This window comes from Neofelis nebulosa, chromosome 15 (genome assembly GCF_028018385.1).
Source record: "Neofelis nebulosa isolate mNeoNeb1 chromosome 15, mNeoNeb1.pri, whole genome shotgun sequence".
Taxonomy (NCBI): domain Eukaryota; kingdom Metazoa; phylum Chordata; class Mammalia; order Carnivora; family Felidae; genus Neofelis; species Neofelis nebulosa.
In genome coordinates this window covers 71,385,684-71,405,274 of record NC_080796.1, presented here as the reverse complement: position 1 = coordinate 71,405,274, position 19,591 = coordinate 71,385,684, and the positions used below count along the sequence as shown (strand labels likewise).

At 57.4% G+C, this 19,591-nt stretch overlaps 1 protein-coding gene across 5 annotated transcripts in view; it reads right to left on the bottom strand.

Moving 5' to 3' along the window:
* Positions 1–19,072, bottom strand: part of CFAP45 (cilia and flagella associated protein 45) — a 29,193-nt gene extending 10,121 nt beyond the window's left edge. Inside the window, exons 1-7 of one of the 5 annotated variants that reach the window (XM_058700312.1) lie at positions 19,055–19,072; positions 13,294–13,419; positions 10,809–10,945; positions 8,210–8,354; positions 7,743–7,913; positions 6,192–6,370; positions 4,044–4,173 (exon numbers count right to left, since the gene is read on the bottom strand). In XM_058700312.1, coding sequence (XP_058556295.1) covers positions 4,044–4,173; positions 6,192–6,370; positions 7,743–7,913; positions 8,210–8,354; positions 10,809–10,825 — 642 coding nt within the window. In that variant the 5' untranslated portion in view covers positions 10,826–10,945; positions 13,294–13,419; positions 19,055–19,072. Of the gene's footprint in view, positions 1–4,043; positions 4,174–6,191; positions 6,371–7,742; positions 7,914–8,209; positions 8,355–10,808; positions 10,946–13,293; positions 13,420–18,670; positions 18,769–19,054 lie in introns of those variants that run through there. The other 4 variants (XM_058700310.1, XM_058700311.1, XM_058700314.1 and 1 more) reach the window with 4 other exon arrangements.
* Positions 19,073–19,591: the final 519 nt, after the last annotated feature.

Below are 19,591 nucleotides of genomic sequence, written 5' to 3'. Positions count from 1 at the left end.
GTCTAGCCAGACCCCTGGTCAAGGGGCCCTCCGGCGTCGCCGGTGACCCCTCGCAGCCCCTCTTTGCCGTCTGTGCCCTCTTGGCTTGGTGGCGGTCCTGACACTCTTGATTTCTATACACTCTCAGGGAAGCAGAGGCTCTTAAAACTCTACCCGGCGGCTCCCATGTGTCCTGCGAAGTCCTACCCGCTGTTCCCGGGCTTTTCCCCTGCCTTCAGTTTCCTTCTCTTAGGCAACCCCTAGCTTTTGGTCTCGACTCAATGGCGATGACCGAAATAATAAAGCGTTGCCCTCATTGAGTATGTTCTACCCGTTGGGCACTTTATGCAGCCTGGCTCTGAAACCTAAATGCACCCCAAGACCCTGAAGGGTAAAGCTTGTTATGTCTCTCCTGCAGATGAAGACACTGAGGCCCTGAATTTAAGTGACTTGTCCGGGGCCATCCAGCTAACAAACGCCAGTTCCAGAATTTTGGAACCTGGTCTTTCTAAATTAAAGTTCCAGTCTTCCCTGGAAGATTCTCTGTCAGTTCTCTCTGCACCTCTGAATCCCCTCTGCACTCAAGACGGTGCCACAGCTCAGGCACTGCCTTGTGGGTCCCCATTCATTCTTGTGGGTTTATTCTGTCCCGGCCAGGGGACGGCAACCACGTCACGTTTCCTGTCTTCCCTGGCAACATGCGGCCCAGTGAGAGGAAAACAGCAAATACTCAATAAACTAGAACAGGGATAAAGGAGAACCAAAGTGAATGGCATGTGAGCAAAAGAAAAAAAAAAAAAAAAGGTAGACACAGAGAAACATGATGAATGAATGATGGCGGTCAAGGCACCTGACCCTGAGGGACAAGATCCCTTCTAAGGAAGGAGCCTGAACTTGCAAAGCCCCTGATGATCTGACGGAGCACATTCTCAGGGCCCCATGCGGAGTCTTGTGCACAAGATGGAATGTTGGAATCTGGCCCACCTATACTCTCCCAGGAATCTCCATCTCTTTGCGTTCAATTCTTCTACCCATCAACTCCTGCTGCACACTATTTCCAGTTCCTTCCATCTGTCAAAGGCCAGGCCCCACCCAAGACTTCCAGCTCTTCCCCAGCCGCGCTTCTGACCTGACTCATCTGAGGCAACTCTGCGGGCTCTCCCCAAGCTTGACTCACAGCCGAGTTCAGGGCTCCCAGGAAGCTTCATGCACCAGACCAACACAGCACTGACTGTCCCCCCCACCTCCCCCCCAGGCCTGTGATGCATGAGTCATGGCCGTCAGCGCTCCCTCACTCTCGCCGTGCCTACCTCTTCACTCACCCCACTTTTCCCCACCTGGCCCAGCGACTCTCCACTCCTTTCCCCCTTCTCCCTTTCTTCCTTTCCTTTCTATCTGCTTCCCACCAGAGCTCAGGCTGCCACTGGTACCCATGCACTATTTAATCCCTTGACCAGCTCAACTAGAAAACCCACTGACTTCCCATCCACGATGCATACAACCATGCATTGACTCACATCTTTGCCTATTTATTTACTTTTCAGTTTGTTGTTTTTGTTGGTTCACTAGACTTCCAAGAAACTGAAGGACTTTCACTGTCTCTGATCTCTGAAGCCATTGCAAAGCAACCCCAGGAACCACCCCCCCCCCCCGCCCTGCTCTTCTCCCTCTTGCTAGCAAGGTGGGGAGCACTGCCCTGCACCACCCAGAGATCATAAGGCAGGTCTGAGCTGGGAGACACACGTTCCTATCTTAAATTTTTTTTAATGTTTATTTATTTATTTTTGAGAGTGTGAGAGAGAGAGAGACAGAGCACATGCAGGGGACGAGCAGACAGGGAGACACAGAACCCGAATCAGGCTCCAGGCTCTGAGCTGTCAGCACAGAGCCCGATGCGGGGCTCGAACTCACGAATCAGGAGATCATGACCTGAGCCGAAGCAGGACGCTCAACCGACAGAGCCACCCAGGCGCCCCAACACATTCCTATCTTCAAGTTGCCTAAGAACACTCCTGGAAGCTCGGAAAGTGCCTCTTCGAAGGACAGTACCAGTACGGCGAGACACATCGGGCGACGGTGTTGACTCATGGACACCTGGAACTTTCTCAGGGAGTCCACCAATTCCCCCTCCGACAATCTAGCCAGATCTCCCAGTCTTCCTTTCGCACCCCTTCCCTGCATGCTGAAGCCCTGTCTCCTCTTCCAGGCTCTTTCCCTTGTTCCCTGAGCCACGAGCTCAGCCAGGCCTCTCTGGCTTCTCAGCCCAGCTGGGCCCCCTTCTCAAGCAGCTCACAAGGCTGCCTGCCCTCCTGCCCCGGATCTTCCTGACTCTCCCGGTGCTCCTCCCCTCACTCCCCACACAGGCCCTCACACTGTGAGGCACTCTGAGAAGCCTCCATAACCATGAGGCTGCCCCCCAAGACCCCTCAGGGACCCCCATCCCTCACCGCCATCACATCACAGGGTGGGTGTGTGTGGGGGGGGAACGACAACCAGCCATCTTAACGTGGGGAACAAGGAGAAAAAGGAAAGAATGTACACTCCACAAGTTAAATGACACCCTGAGGACATAACCCGACAGGCTGGAAAGGGGGACGCTCCTCAAGTCTAGCTAGCTTGGGCGCTCCAAAATACCGGTACCATAGCAATGAAGGCAGGAAGGAACCAGAGTTCTTCCAGGTGGAAACTGACAAAGGAGGCCTAAGTGAATGCAAGGTGGGGGCCTTGATTGGATCCTGGTTGGAGCGGCAGAAGACAACTCAAGGCACCTTCAGGGAGCCACTGGGGGACTGAATGTGGATTCGGTATTAAACAATATCAGAGAATCATTGGATTCCGCTTTTCGACGAGGGGCTGAGTGTCGTAGCGTCCACTGGACAGAGAACGTCTCTGCGCTTCCGAGACGAGGGCTGCAGCATTTAGTAGCAAAGAGCCGAGACACCTGCAGCTCACCGCCGAATAGCGTAACAGTGACAGAACGCGTATGTGCTCCGAAAAGAGACAAGCGAGCAAGGCAGACTGGCAACCGGAAAGTCTCGAAGTCTCGGCCCAGCGCTGATGGGTGTGACACAATTCTTCCAGTTTGCCTTTGTGTATAAAAATGTTCGCAGGCAAGGGGCGCCTGGGTGGCTCAGTCGGCTGAGCGACTGCCTTTGGCTCAGGTCATGATCTCCTGATTCGTGAGTTCGAGCCCCGCATCAGGCTCTGCGCTGACAGCTCGGAGCCTGAAGCCCGCTTCGGATTCCGTGTCTCCCTCTCTCTCTGCCCCTCCCTCTCTCATGCTCTGTCTCTATCTGTCTCAGAAATAAACATTAAAAATTTTTTTTGATTTTTTTTTAAATGTTCACAGGCCAAAAAAACTGAGTGGGGAGGGGAGAACAAATAAATGTGCCAAATGCTCACCAACGAGGGGCCTCTGCCTAATCCCAGCAGACCAGACCCGCAAACAGGAGAGGATTTAAGTCTCTGTAGTTCAGACGGGTAGTTCGGGCGGGTATGTCATCGTTTCTTCTGCGAGGGATGTGCCCACGGGTTTTATTTAGACGAACGGGTTGGGGGGAGGGGGGTTGGGGGGAGGGGGGTTGGGGGGGACGGCAGGGGGAAGGCTTGGTTCTTGCACACAATTAACCACACTGGGGTGCCCTGCGCTTTGCATGAGGGGACCGCAGGGAGCCTGGGCCGTGGACCCCGGTCCGGTCCACCTGCCCGGCGCATCGTGTCCCCGGATAATGGCAAGAGGGCTAGAAAACATCCCTACGGGCTTGCGTGTGCGAGGCAGACAGCTATGTATTTCCTTTCTGTGTCCACTCACGCAGACGCGTTGGTGTCGGACCCCGCGACCCGGGGAGGAGGGCGGGATGCCACGTGTCCAAATCCCCGCCCACCCCCGCCCCCCAGCGCGGCGCCACGGCCAAACGCGTGTTCATGACGGCCGCGACGAGCTAAGGGCGGCGATGTGAGATGCGCAGGTGCCTCACAGGAAAGCAGTGCACGCCCCAGTCCCCCGGATCTCGAGCGCCTTGGCGCCGGGGCCGCTGGGAGCGGCGCTCGGTCGGGCGCGTTACCCGCAGATCTTCCTCCTGGAGCTGCTGCACGGACGCCAGCACCTGCTCCTTCTCCTGCTCCCGCTGCTCCGCCAGCAGCGACCGCTCCTCCCGGTTCTTTTCCATCTGCAGCACGATGTGCCGTCTGCCCCTAGGAGCGAACGGCAGCGCGGGCGCTCAGAAACCCGGGGCCCGCGCTTCTCTGCTCCAGCCTCCACCCACACAGCCCCCACGATGGGAGGTGGCAGTCACAGGGACAACTCGACGAGCGCCCCGTAAAACATCTCCGTGCTTCCTGAGACCAGACTGCCCTGAGGGGGCCGGTTCCCTCCCTTCCAAGCCCCCTTTCTTCTAAAATAATTTTTTAACGTTGATTTATTTTTGAGAGAGACAGACACGGAGACAGAGCGCGGGCAGGGGAGGGGCAGAGAGAGAGGGAGACACAGAATCCGAAGCAGGCTCCGGGCTCCCGGCTGTCAGCACAGAGCCCGACGCGGGGCTCGAACCCTCGAACCTTGAGATCGCGATCTGAGCCGAAGTCAGATGCTTAACTGACCGAGCCCCCCCCCCCAGGCGCCCCAAGCTGCCTTTCCTGAGATTCCCCTTCTTCGTTTGTTTGCCCACGTGTGCACCCCACATTGCAACGCACCTTCTCCCTTTCAGTGTGTGAAGGGCTTCTGAAATCCTATCGTCGCCCCCCCCAAAGCAATCGTGGGGCACCGGCCCCCCCATGCTCACTTCAGTTAGAAAGCCCACGGTCTCCTTCCTGTGCTGCCTCTTGCTGCGTCCTGTCTTGTCCCCCAGCCACCTCCCCCGCCCACTTCGCTAGCCGTCTGTCTGTCTTATGCCCCGGCCCTCACCGCCGGTGGACAGGGCTGGGTGTGAGCAAGCCTCTCAGCTCAGCGATGCCCTGGCTTAGCTCCACAGTAAAAAGCAGAGAACCCAGAGTCTGCAATCAGCGTGGCCGGTGACTCCCTGTGTGTCGTTGGGGTGACAATAAACCCAGAAGCGTCCAGACCCCATGACGGATGAGTAAAGGCAGGGACAATGAGGGAGGACACAGGCCGGGGTGAGCATGGGGAGGAAGGACTACGAGACTCCCATCCAGGTGGAGCCCTTGAATGGCTTCCTGACTCCAGATGAAATAAACGGGAGGAATGAGTAAAAGAGTTGCAGGGAGGCAGGGCTGGGGCTCAATATAAGGACCAGCTCAGATCATTAGAGCGGCCTAATGAGGCAGGCAGAGATTTTTTCCTTAATTAGAGCCGTTTGTGCAGAAGATTAAGAACTACTGAGCCAATAAATAAATGTTTATAGGGAGCCTACTGTAGTCTGCCAGGGACCTACGAGAAGAACAGGGATGGATGGTTCCAGAGGACTGAATCAGACGGAGAGAGACACCAGCCAGTCAGTGTGGTTCAAGGACTGTTTATGGAAATATTTCTTGCCTTCCATGGTGGGTGTTCTATCTAGATCTGGGACACCATGATTCTATGATTTACCTCCTCTGGGGCTTGTCCTTTCCTGCAAAGGGAAGGGGACTGAATTTATTCATTCTAACAGGCGTTAGCCACCGGCCAAACTCTCTGCGAGGCCCGGGAGCTACGGAAGTGAGTTAAGACGGGGACGCCGTCCTCGGGGAGCACGCAGTCTGGCGCGGGCCGGGGAGCCACGGTGCGAGAAGCATAACACAGTGTGTGGGAGACCACACCACGGTGTGGCCGGGCACCAGAAGGGAGTCACCGAGCCTGCCTGGTGAAGGGAGAGGGGTTTCCGGGGGAGGTGACGGCAAAAGTGTCACCCGCGGAAAGAAGAGAAAGCGTTTTCCAGGGGCAAAGGGGGGAAAGAAGAGGCTTCGAAGCAGGAGGAAGGACAGAAGCGTGAACTGTGACAAGCCCAGGGGTGCTGGGGGAAGGGGGTGGGGGGGACGCGCAGAGGGGACGGCAGGAAAAGGCGGGAAACGAGGCTGAAGGGGGGCCAGGTTGTGAAGCAACCACCTTAGGAATCAGCCTTGAGAAGCTCTGCGGTTCTCGGAATCCCTTCCTCAGGCTCTGAGATGCTCACAGATGGTGATAGTGACCATTTCTCTTCGCCTCCCTTGGCAAGGCTACCCGCACCCAAAGAGCCACGGAAGCGCCAGGGAGGGAGGCCCCAAAACCACCGCTTTACCGGATTCTTTCCTCCCTCCGCTTCCTGTCCAGCTCCTCCTGCCTTTGAATGGCCTTCTGCCGTTCCACCTCCATCATGTGATCCAAACGCCTCTCCTCCGCGTCCAGCTCTCTTTGAATCAGCTGCTTCTCCAGGATTTGGGCATCCCGGATGGCATGGCACTTGGCATTGAGGATGATCTGGAGGCGGGGAGACGACAGTGGCCCTGGGTCAAGGCACGCGGATCGGGCGGGATGCGTCAGGGGGTGTGGAAGGTGGGAGCGAGAAACGGGTACCGCTGGGTTTGCTGGACACGCGCACGGCCTCGCGCAAGCCCGGGAGAGCGAGAGCATCCTGTGCTCGCCCTCGCCTCGGCGGAGCTCCACGCCGACATGTGCCAGGCCCCTGGTCTGTGCGAGGAGAGGCCGCGGTAGCGCCTTGCAGGGTATCGGGCCTTCGTGTTCGGGGGGTCATCGCGCTTCGAGAACATAAGGAAAGCTGTGGACCCTGTCCTCCTTAAGATCCACTCACACACACGCACGTTACATTTCCATGAAACTTCAGAGGTTCGAGGTTCCCCCTTGGGGACCCATGAACCCCCACATTCAGACCCTCTGTCCTCCTTCTCAGGGAACCTAAGACACTCTTGCAGAGACCGAGCCGCTAGAGTTTTAAGGTGGAAGAGCCCCACATGACACGTCAGGGGACGGCCATCCGTGAGAATGAGCGAGAGAAAGTTCTGGAAAATAAAAGGAGGTGTGAGGAGAAGGTGTAGATGAGGGGGTTGGGGGTCGGCGGTGTGCATTTGCTTGGGACCCACGTGCAACTGAGAAACAAAAGTCCAAACGAGCCTCGGGTCTTCACGCTCTGGGCTAAAGGAGGCACTTTGGTGTCTTGAGAAGAAACCCGCTGCGGTGGGGGGGGGGGGGGGGGGGGGGGGGCAGGGCGCGCGGCCAGAACGGAGCCAGCAGGACAGACGCGGAAGTCTCGTCCTCACCTTCATGTGCCCACCACACTTGGGAGAGCCTCTGCTGTGGGTTAGCCCGTTCACCCCCGCCAATCACCCTGCTAAGCGGTTTCACCACTCTCGCTCTACAAATGAAGGGAGCGAGGGGCGCCTGGGGGGGCTGGGTCGTGGAGCGTCCAACTTCAGCTCGGGTCACCATCTCATGGTTCGTGGGTTCGAGCCCCGCGGCGGGCTCTGTGCAGACGGCTTGGAGCCTGGAGCCTGCTTCCGATTCTGTGTCTACTCCTCTCTCTGCCCCTCCCCCGCTCATGCTGTCTCTCTCTCAAAAATAAACATTAAAACAAAACAAAACAAAACACAAACAGATGAAGGAAGTGAGGCCCAGGGTGGGTATGTGACTTGCTGGAGGTCACACAGCTAGCCTGTGGCAAGGCCGGTCCTCCCTCCGACCGCAGCAACACGCCCCCTCCATCGGCCCCTCACCGGTCACCCCTGCTTTCCCCACGTCCAGCTGGGGCGGAGCCTGTCCGGGCGGGGGTTGGGGCGTAAGAGGAGGGAGGGGGTGGCAGTGGGTCCTGGGGGTGCGGGAGGAGCGAGGCCCCCACCTTGCTCATGCCCCTGAGCTCCTCCTCCTGCTCGGCCTGCAGCTGGCTGGCTCTCTGCAGCAGGTCCTGGGCCCTCTCCTTGGCCTCCTCCTCCAGGTCGCTGAGCTTCCTGTTGGTTCTCCACACCATCTCCTTGTGCTTCATGATCTTCTTACGTGTGGCCACTGCGTCCTACGGGACGCGGTCTGGATCAGTGGGGGGGGGGGGGGATTGCCCTGGGCGCTGGCCCCGCTACCACGGGTGACCCAGTGTGACCCCGGGATGGCTTCACCCCGTCATGCCCTCGGAACCCAGAAGTCTCTCCGCCTGGCTTCCTGCTCGCCCCGCCCCCGCCCCCCAGCAGCGTCCACACCTGGCGTGCGCTCTAGGGTCTCCAGGAAGCACACGTGGGCGCCTCCCGCCAAGGCCCCCTGACCAGAGCTCCCCGCTCCCATCGGCAGAGATCGGGGCTCGGGGAGGGCAGCTACCATGACGGCCTCCTTCTCCTTCTGGAAGGCCTGCTCCCTGGCCTCCAGCTCTTCTCTGCTCAGGACGTGGGACGCCCATCTGATGCGCTCAAAGTCCTCAGGGCTCATGATGAGGGACTCCCCGGAGGGATCCTTGGCGGGAACACTGACGCAGGGGATGAGCAGTCAGTGGGGAGGAGGGGGAAGCTCTCAGCACCGCTCCGCCCTCCCCTCCTCCCTCACCACTGCCAGGGTCCCCCCATGCCGGCCCGATGGGCCCCCTGGGGAGAAGGGGTCCCAGGCGAGGGACGGGCCAAACAGAGACGTTTTAAGGACTTTTGCTAAGAGGTCTGGTGCGTACGTTGCCCTGTCTGTGCAGCCGCGAGCCCCTGTGCCATGTGCACAGACGCGCATCCCCGCACTGGGCTGGGAGCTGCCCTCCTGGGAGCCCACGCGTGCGGCTCCCGCTGCCCGTGCTGTGGCCCCGCGGGTGCAGCCCGTGTGCTGGGCCGCACGCTCCTCCAGGACTCAGACGCTGCTGACCGCACGCCCGGCGGCCCAGGCCACGGCACAGAGCTGGGCCCAGAGGCAGAGCTCAAAACGACGCTGGCGACCTGAACTCCAAAAATAGCTTATTCCTGGAGGACGACTTAAAAAGGGCGAGGGGACGCCGGACAAGGTCGAAACGGATGCTGTGAGAAACCTAGGCATCCCTGTCCATCCGGCCCAGAGAGAAGCTTTGAACCCTAAATATTAATTAAAATCTCTGATCAACAACAGTTGGAGGCATGTCTGTGGCCCTCTCCTCCTAGCCGCCCAGCACATTCAACAAACCAACAGTTAATTATAATGATTACAAACAAATGACATACATAGAGGATGCAGGCGGGAGCAGCAGGGGCCAGGACTAAAGCTGCTTCTGGGTGAGGCCATTTAACAGGGACACGGCAGCGCGACGCAGCCGGTCTGAGGCAGGAAGTGAGCCTCATCCCATAAAACTTGTGTGCGCACGCGTGCGTGTGTATGTGTGTGAGTGTGTGAGCACGCGTGTGAGTATAAATGTGTGCGTGCCTGTGTGTGTGTGCGCACGTGTGTGTGTGCGCGTGCGTGTGTATGTGTGTGTCTGCGTATGCAAGTGTGTGAGTCTGCGTGCGTGTATGTGCATGTGTGAGTACGTGACTATATGTGTACTCGAGTGTGAGCAAGTGTGAGTGTATGTGTGCAAGTGTGCATGTATGTGAGCGTGCTCACATGTGTGTACTGTGCGTGCACGTGTGTGCATGCATATGTGAGAGTACGTGTGTGAGTATATGTGAGTGTTCACGTGTGTGTGAATATGTGCATGTGTGTGCATGTGTGAGCATATGTGTGTGGGTGTGTGCACACGCACGTGTGCATTGTGTAGGTATGTGTGACCACGTGTACACAAGTGTGTGCGTGTGTATATGTGTGCACGCATTGTGTGTGTGTGCGTGCAGGCCTGTGTGCACGTGTGTGCACATGTGTGCATGTGGCAGGCACGTGTGTGTGCGTGCGTGTGTGTTGCAGGTGTGGGTGTGTTTGTGCACGTGTGTGTTGGGGAGGACCCAGGAGGAGACCCGAATGGTGTATATGTGTGCAGGTATTGTGTGTGCGTGCGTGCGTGCAGGCGTGTGTGTATGTATGTGCATGTGTGTGCACGTGTGTGCATGTGGCAGGTGCGCATGCGTGTGTGTGCGGGTGTGTGTGTGTGTGCGTGCGCGCGTGCCCGTGTGTGGTGGGGAGGGTCCGGGAGGAGGCCCAAATGAGTGATGCATCTGGGATGTGGCCTGGGACCTGAAGGACCAGAAACGGTCGCATCTGAGACAGCAGGACTAGACCCCTCCAGGGAGGAACGCTGCCTTGGGCCCCACCGGTAGCTGCAGCTCTGCTGACCATAAAGGGCCATCTGACGCCAGGGGCTGAGCCGACCGTGCTCGCCGAGCCGTGTCGCAGCCGGGCTTCCCCAGCTCCCGACGAGGGCGGCGCAGCCGGGAGCTCCAGTTCTCCGAGGTGCGGCCAGAGTGGGGAGAACGGTCCCGAGGGTGCAGCCGGGCCCCTGAGCGAAAGCTCGGTTCACACTGCCCAGGGGGAGGCCTAACCCCAGGGCGCCCGCCAAGGAGGCGGCTCCAGGCAGGAAGCCTGGCGGGCGTGCGGGGTGATCCCAGAGGAACTTGGGAATTCCCCTTGGGAATTTCCTCTTCTGGCCTCAGAGCCCGGGAAGAAGCCAGGGGCCTGAGCAGCATCTGGGCAGTTCCCCCTTACTTCAGATTCTTGGTGCAGCCAGAGCAGTAGGGGGGCTCAGCCGGGACCCACCGAGCACGGCCCCTCTGCCAATAGGTCCGTCAGCAGCCAGAGGAAAGGGAAAAGGAAGATGCTGGGGGTCAAGGGTAAAGGCAAGAAGAGATACAAAAAGAAGAGAAACAAGAGAGGCCGAAATGCCGAGGAAGGAGAGCTAGGAGGCAAACAGGGGAGACGAGTAGGAAAGAAAGGGGGGCCGGACCAACTTCAGGAACCCAGGGAGCCCCCTCTCCCCGCACGGGTCTTCGGCAGAAGGGCAGGCTGGGACAGGAAGGCCGGACACCGCGCCCTGGGCACTCACATGAGTTTCCGGACCATGTCCCGGGTGACGACCTGGATGGTCTCCGGCTTGTGGTCCAAGCTCAGGGCAGCGAGAGTCTTCCGAATGGCGTGCTTATCTCGGAGCAGCACGGTAGGACTGTTGTCCTGGGTCAGAGGCTATGGGGTCAGGAAGGACAGCTTAGAAGCTGGTCAGCCCACACCTGCCAGTCAATCCTAACTTCTTCAAGGGTAGCCTTCCCCTCTTTCTTCCACCCCAGCCGGTGGCAGAGAAGGCTGGCCGGCACCCGGTCCTGTGGGGACCGCCGAGAGTTGCTGGGGCACTGAGAAAGCAGTGTGGTGTTCTGCACTTGAACCTGGCTGCATGTGTTCTGTACTGACCAGCTTCTCTGAGAACAAGCCCCCCCAACCCTCCGCGTCTCGTGCAGACACTCCTGGGTCGATGGGGAGGGGAGTGCCTAGTATGTGTCCATTCCCAACCCCAAACCATCAGGAATGAAAAGCTGGGGTCTCCGGGGTCCTCTGCCTCCGTGAAATATTTAAGAAGAGAGAATGGTCCCTCTCGGATGCACGGTGGGTTCGAGATAACACACTTTGATACAGATTCATCCAGTCTATGATATTTGGGAGTGTTTAATCTTTCCTTATGATTAATTTACTTGGACTCCCCCCACCCCCCGAAAAAAAAATCATATGGAGGGAGTTAGAAACGGCTAAAGGGCCTGGTAGAGACCTGCTCTTACAACTAATGTGGTGAGAAAGTCAGGGAGTCAGAATTAGCAAGAATACATATTAAATGTATGATTTTTTTTCCCAAAATGTTCCAGCCATGAAGGAGTCTGATAATAAGAACGTGAAACCACTGGGGCACCTGGCTGCCTCCGTCAGTTAAGCGTCTGACTCTTGAAAATAAAAAAATAGAATAGAATAGAATAGAATAGAATAGAATAAAAATAAAATAGAATGGAATAGAATAGAATAGAATAAAAATAAAATAGAATGGAATAGAATAGAATAGAATAAAATAAAATAAAATAAAATAAAATAAAACAAAACAAAATAAAATAGGGGCACCTGGGTGGGTGACTCAGTCGGTTAAGCATCTGACTTTATCTCAGGTCATGATCTCACGGTTTGTGGGTTCGAGCCCCGTGTGGGGCTCTGTGCTGACAGCTCGGAGCCTGGAGCCTACTTCTGATTCTGTGTCTCCCCCTCTCTCTGCCCCTCCCCTGCTCACACTCTGTGTCTGTCTGTCTCTCAATAACAAATAAGCGTTAAAAACAATTTTTTTAGTAAAATAAAATAAAGTAAAATAAAATAAAAGCACTTATTTCAGGAAAATTTTGAGCACAGGAGAGAATTTCACTTGTCCCAAATGCAGTAACTGTGATCCCAAGTGGAGGCAGGGGGATGGCCTCAGTGGAGGCCCTCCGGGTCCTGAGCTCACTTTGCAGGGACGTCCCCGGGGTGCTGCTGCCCCCTGCTGCCCATCTGCCGCCAAGAGGGCGCAACTCAGGCGCGCCGCGGGCCGCGTCTGCCCCCTACTGCCGGCTCAGAGACTTCTGACTCCCCCCCGCAAGAGGCCAAAGAAATGGGCCAGGAACGGGCATTTTTCCCACTGCCCCTCCCGCTAGCCAGCTGGACGACTCCTGGAGAAGGCGGCCCTTTCCAAACCTATCTTCGCTGCAACTAGGAAACCCCCCAAGGGCCCCAAACAAAAGCTGCCTGCAAGTGACAGTGAGCTCCTCCGATTTTCCCTTGTCCGCAGGAAACTGCTGCAGGTGGGGGTCTCCTAATGGAGAGAGATGGCCGCCTTGAACCCTCTGGAAAGCCCTTTGCGGTTCACGGTGAGAATAGCAAGCGCAGACCCTCCCCACCCTACCGCTCCCCCCACCTGCCTGCTGCCCAGGTGTTCACAGTCTTTTCTCGGTCTCTCCATCTCTCTCTCCCGGCCTCCCTTCTTCCTTCTTACCTGTTGCACGTCCCCAGTACCAAGAATATCTCAAGCCGCTCTAGCTAGCTCTCCCTCTCGGCACCTTCTCTCCTTCGCTTCGTGTGGGCGACATCAGCACACGAAGACCTGCTCGGGGTTTCCCAAAGCTCAGTAACCCTGCTGGCTGAGCCCCCGGGGTGGGGGTGGGGGCTGGGTTTCTCCCTGACGCTGTCCTCGGATGGAGGGGAAACACCTTACTCCCTCCCCATCTGCAAACTCGACCTTGACCCTCAGACGTCTCCATCCTGGGGCACTGACTGGGCGGCCATCTGCTCTCGGCAACAGAACCCCCTCGACGTTATGCCAGATTTTACACGCCGGGCGGACGTGAGGCTGGCAGGGGTGGGGGAAGCCACGTGCCCCTGTCCCCAGGGGCTGCTCGGGTCTTCCTCGGGGGGGGGGGGGCGCCTGGGAGAGGGCTGGCTTGCCCGGCACCGGCTGCGCCCTGAGCACCGCCAGTCCTGGTCACTGCCTCCCCCGGCCGGCCACCTGGAAGGGGCTGGGCGAGGGTTACCTTGACACCTCCGAAGAGGCTCTCGTCCACCTCGGAGCTCACGGCCTTGGTCCAATAGCGAGTTTTATTCCTCGACCTGTTGGAAGTGGTGGGAGAGGAACTCGGGATGCCGGCGGCACTCAGCGGCTGCAGGGAGAGGCAGAAAGTGGGGCTCGTCAGCACCCAGTTCTATCTGCACCCTGGGCGAGGTAAACCCTCTGGCAGCCGTAGTGGGGAGAAGCAGGTGGAAAACCCCTGAGGGAAAGCAGCCGGGAAACCCTGAAACGTAGGAGACACCCCACAGAAGCGGGGGATCCTCTGGGTAGGCGCCGGGTGAGAAGGCCCGAAGGACGCCAGGTCCCCGTGTGGCACCGAAGCAGGGAGGAGGAACATGGGGATGGCAGGAGGAGGACGTCATTGTCGTCCCGGTCCCAGTTGCCCACAAGGACACTCTCTCGTGAGGCCACTTGGGCTGCCTCCCCAGAAACGCAGCGTCCTCTCCACCGCCCAGCCCCTCAGCCTGAGCTCGGGGCCCCCTTGGCAACTAACACGGCTCTCTGCCCTCCTCCATGTCTCCACCAGCTCGCGAGCTTCCGCGGGGGGGACCAGAGGACACCGAGGATGGAAAGGCACCCGGCCCGCGGCTTGGCGCGCGGTGGGTGCCCCGTAAACTCCAGTGGACGAAAGGCTCCTCTACAATCAGGCAAACTGCTTGATGGTGTCCACGCTGTGGCTTTCACTCCACTCCTGGGACCCCAAAAGCGTGCACCAGTCTGCATTTAACCCCCCGGTATCTCCCACCATTTGGAGAAGTCCTCATCTAATGAGTTGTGAGAGCTAAGGCCCATCTCCTCCAACTATAGACGCTAAAAACACCAGATGCACATGAGCCTTCTGAGCCTGGGCAGAGGGCCTCGGCTTCACCGATCGGATCCCCTGAGCCGGAGAACGGAGGGGAGCTGGCGGCCCAGAGAGGTGCTGGCGAAGGCAGCAGCAGCAGCCGCACCCAGCGCCTGGGGCCCTGCTGATAAGGACGCCCGCAGCAGCACCCACCAAGCTGCCCGTGCGTCAAGGGTCCTTGCCAGGCCAGGTCCGGGTTGTGATTTTGGCCCCGGTTCCCGCTGCAGCATCTCCCTTTGTCGCCGTTTTCCAAGCATACTTTCCCAGCCGGGAGCTCTCCCAAATCCCCTCAGTGTATGCCCTTGTACTCAAAGTAGAGTTCTGGCCCTTGGCCTGCAACCAACGAGACTGGCTAAGACACCCTCCGCGCCCAAGGCTCAGCGAGGCTTCAGCTCTGCCCGGAGGGAAGTCTGTCCCCAGGAGGCGGTTTCTGTGAGAACTGGGGGGCGACTCCAGGCTTCATCTAAAGCTGATCCAAATCCCCCTTTGAAGGAGCCACGCGGTCCCACAGTTCTCTAAGCTGAGCTGTCTCAGGGGCACGAGTTACCCACTTTGGGTCTCCCGAGCCTGGGAATCGGCAGCCATCCAGGGAAACGGACTCTGTCGCTCAAGGTCACCAGACCCTGGGCAGTGTGTTCTAAAAGCTCTCTCCGACCGGCCCTGACCAACCAGACAGCCCTGGGCACCTGTTCCACCTGGATCAGGCTTTCACACCAAATCGGGAGATTATTCTCCAGCTGAGCGCACTGCCTGGCTTCCAGTGGGAGCCTCCCTTTACAGCCTCAGGCAGCCCCGGACGGCAGAGCAGGCAAGCTTGGATTTATTAAAAGGCAAATATAGCAGGCCCCGAGGATGCCTAATAACAGAGTCTGAAGGGTTATTATATGGTAAGTGGTGAGCAATGGCTCCCCTTTCCACCAAAAATAGAATAAGAAGAAATGAATAGAAGCTACAAAAGGGAGGAGGAGGGAACGCATTGGGAGACCTGGAAAAGGTGGAAGGCGTTGGATCAGCAGGGATGGCGAGAGCTCTGGGTATAATTAAGGGGAACGGTGTGGGGCCTGGCACACAGTAGACGCTTAGGATGCATTTGATGAAGAATGAATGAATAAAACCTGGCCAGGTGACCTCCACGAGGCCCAGAACACGCCTGGCTCCGGGTCACTACACCGCTCCGCGTTTTCCGAATCACCGTGGAAACGAATGTATGTGAGAGGGCTTGGAATACAGATGGAAAGTATGATTATTGTTTTGCATTTGTTTTCCCGGTTCTTTTCAAGGGCTCCTGCAGGTTTTTTTCTTCGCTCAGGTGTCCACGAGACTACAGGTTCCTCCAGGGCTGAGATCCAATCCCCTCTTTCCTGCGCCCTTGGGACCCGGGTCCAGAGGAAGTCACTCAAGAGATACGAGAGCCTGCCTGAGCCTAGAAGGCAGATGAGAGGAAGGAAAAGAGATGACCACAGGAAAGTGGCCCCTGGGCAGGGCAGAGGGAAGCACTGAGCTCTCTAGGGTTGGGTGGCTGAGAAACCTCACGGGGGAAATGCTGACTTTGAAGCCACAAGCCACGCACCATGGTCAGCACAGCCAGTTTTGCCAAGAGTAACAAGGACTAGGGAGGTCACCGTGTAAAAGCACTAGGAAAAATGAAGAACCAAGCAGAAACGGAAAGTTAGATCCCTCTAGGCCAGAGACGGTAGCCAAAAGGTTCTTTCAGGAAGTGAAGGGCTGGCTTTATTTCTTGCATGACCAAATAAATATCACCAAGAAGCTGAGCGGAGCCCACGGGGGGGTGGGGGGGGGGAGGCAGCTTCCGAAGGAAGGGAAGGAAGAGAGACCGTTAAAACTGGCTATAGCTGGGGAGGCAAGAGCGACTGGGAGGATCGGGGACTGATAAAAATGCCAGCCCCGCTTTGATATTTTCATCTTGCTGACCTAGCTCACTCTCTCTCTCTCTCTTCAAATACCATCCCACCCCAGGACCACAGGAATTTGGCCTCTGCTAGGAATCTGGGGAGAGACTCTGATGCAGAAAGATTAGCTGGTCAGTCGGATGGCTTTCACTTTGTCATCGATACAGGACAATCTCCATAATACATCAACTTTTGCAGAAAGCAGGTTATAAGAAACGTGCAAGTTATTCCTGCAGAAATGTGTGTTTGGAGGGTACACGCCCAGAATGCGTATCCACAGAAATGTTGGACAGAAATTTGGGGTGACCATTAGTATCTTAAGATGGTTCTTGTAGTGGATAGTTTTCTGCCGTGGAGCAGGTAACTATTTTTATAGGTAACACACTGTATTTATTTGAGAACAAAACAGGGCCGTGGGCCTGATGCTCTGACTCTGAACACAGAAAAGTGACACCCTTAAAAACTTCGGATCTGGTACGTTCAGCTCAAATCCAGCAAGACAGCTGAAGCATGGATGACGCGGACGGCTGTGGACTTTCTCTGTCCTGTTACACCTGTCAGCTGAACAAAGACCTTTCACGCCCTCTCCTGGACGTGCTCTCCACCCCAGGTTCCAGTCCCTCTTTTCATACGGGTTCGCACCACAGGACGGCAAATGCAGGCTTCCAGCTCTTGGCCCGATTCTATTTCCCCTTCTGTGGCCTTTGGTGGCCAAGAAGGTGGGGATGTCCACGCACCAGGCACCTGCCTTTTGCTGAGTGATCCACTCAGGCCACCTCTTTCGCCAGCCGGGACACAAGGTTGGCCATCTGTGCGATGCCATCCGAAGGTGGCATCCTGGTCAGTACTGAGGTCCCAACCCTCCTTCTGAAGGGTGTTGCTGTTTATTGTTTTTGCAAGACTCCTGGAAATCTGCCTAAGTGTGACCCCTGCCTTCCTGCGGCCATCAGCACCCCTCCCAACCTCCCCACTCCTCCAAACACTCTCCGAAGCTAGTGAGCAGCACCATACACGCGTGCGAGCGTGCGCGCGCGCACACACACACACACACACACACACACACACACAAGGCCTGCCGAAAGAGCAGAGATCACTCACTTGACCCACTACTTCTCAAAGGTGCCCACATGTCCAGTCCTGTCCAAGGGATTTCAGCAGGCCAACCCCGACCCTGAGTGGCCCTTAGGTGAGGAATCCCTCATCTGAATCCTCTAAAGACGACAATTCTGGGGGCACCTGGGGGGCTCAGTCGGTTAAGCATCCAACTCTTGATTTCGGTTCAGGTCATGATCTCCTGGTTCCTGAGTCCCAGCCCTGAATCAGGCTCTGTGCTGACAGTGCGGAGTCTGCTTGGGATTCTCTGTCTCCCTCTCTCTCTCTCCCTCTCTCTCAAAAATAAATACATAAACATTAAAAAGTTTTTTTGGGGGTGCCTGGGTGGCTCAGTCTGTTGGGTGTCCGACTTCGGCTCAGGTCATGATCTCACGGTCCGTGAGTTCGAGCCCCACGTCGGGCTCTGTGCTGACGGCTCAGAGCCTGGAGCCTGCTTTGGATTCTGTGTCTCCCTCTCTCTCTGCCCCTCCCCTGCTCATGCTCTGTCTCTCTCTGTCTCTCAAAAACAGATAAATATTAAAAAAAGAAAAGAAAAGAAAAAAAGTGATAAATGAAAGGGGATCCCCCACTACAATACCCCAGGGAATCCTCAGCTATGGGGAGCTGCTCTTTGTTGGAGACTTATTTGTTTTATAATTAACAAACCTCTTCTGAAATTCCTACTTGGGGACGCTGCATTTGAATCACTGAGCCCTAGAAAAGCAGGGTGACCTATGGGCATGAAACGTGTCTATGGTACACCCAGGGCAGCTGGTGTGCCCCAGAAATTCTAAGGTTATTTCCCACACCCAACCAAGGCTCCATCGCCTGTCCTCTGTCCCTCGCCCTTATCCCTCAGGGACCAACACAGTCCTCACCGAAACCCAGACACCCCTTCTCGGCTCCTCCCGGGCCTGGTGCACCTGTCAACGTTCAGGACTCTGTGATCCTTCCCACCTTCAGGACTCCGTGATCCTTCCCACCCCGGGGAACCCCCAGGCCTGCCACAGCAGACCCAGTCCCTCTCCAGAGCTTTTCAAACCTTTCATTCACAAATGTTTGTTGAGTACCTGCTGACCTAGGTGACTTGTGCATTGTCACTCTGCTAATCGGTGGCCAAACAGGTGCTATCACCCGTCACGTGGCCTCCTCACCAGTGGTTTTCCCACATCACGGTCCACAGGCCCCAGCCAGTGGGGGCCCTAGCCTGAGGGACAGGGACGAGAACATCCCTTTCTCCGCAGCTCCCCGGCTCAGCACCACCCCACCCCCACCCCCCCACCCCCGCTTTCAATCCCCAGCGACCCCACCCATCATTCCTCCTTTGGAGCCCCCTCAGGACTTCCCTTATTTCTTCTAGCCTCTCCCCTGGGCCTTCCTGACCCCAGACCTCGACACCACTTCTGCGCTCCCCAGCACCCCGCCCTCCCCGCTCGGAACCCCAACCCAGTTCAGGACACCTGAGGCCCCCCTCCTTGGTTCTCCCGGGACCTCACCATCTCAGCCGCAGGCTCTGGCTGCGCGCCTCCGCCTCCTCCAAAGCCCACACCGCCACCAGGGCGCTGGATGTTGATGCGTTACCATAGCAACAAGAGCGCGCGGGCTCCGGCCCCGCCCCCGGCCCTGGCCCCGCCCCTCGGCTCCCGCGGACGCACCCGGCGTCGGGCGCGGTCTGGGGACCCGAACCCCTGCCCCGAGTGGGAACAGTGACCCGCAAAGGCTGAGCCGCGCGGGCGCCCCCGGCTCTCTTCTCCGGCTCTGGCTGGACCGTAGGGTCGGAACCCGAACCCTCAGGGGCCTGGCATAGGCCCAGGATGTCTAGCAAACGGCCCTCCTACAAGAGCCAGGCCCCGGGACACCCCCTGGGTTACCATGGTTACCGTTGCGCCGGTGCCCCGGAGGTGCCCGCCAACCGTGGATCAGAAGAAACAAGTTTCACAACAGGAGAGAGTCTGGTTAGACCACAGAAGACTTCCCGCCCTGAGGATGTGTGTGTCATTTCAGGAGCAGTTCCTTGAAGTGTGGGGCCTCTGACCTCCAGCTCGGAGACCGGGGAGTTTATTCAAAAAAGAAAAACGCATGCCCTGTCGACTGTCTGAATGGAAATCTACGGAACCGGCTTTGGGAAACCTGCCTTTTAACCGCTTCCCAGTGTGTGCATGGACTGTTCTAGAAGTGTTTTTAGAAGTTTGATGATTTTCCCAGTCTGGTTTGGCCTCTTATACCTCCCCAACCTGCAGGGACGAAACTGAACTGACCCGGGCAGTCTGTGTGCCCCAAGCCTCACAAAGCCTCTGCACCGTCCAAGTACGTTTTCTCCTCCAGGCCCGGTGAGCAGAACGGGGGCCGAAGCGCCATGATGGCTCTGTGACCCTGTGAGCCGCTCTCCCCCTCGCCAACCTCTCCCCGGTCCCTGG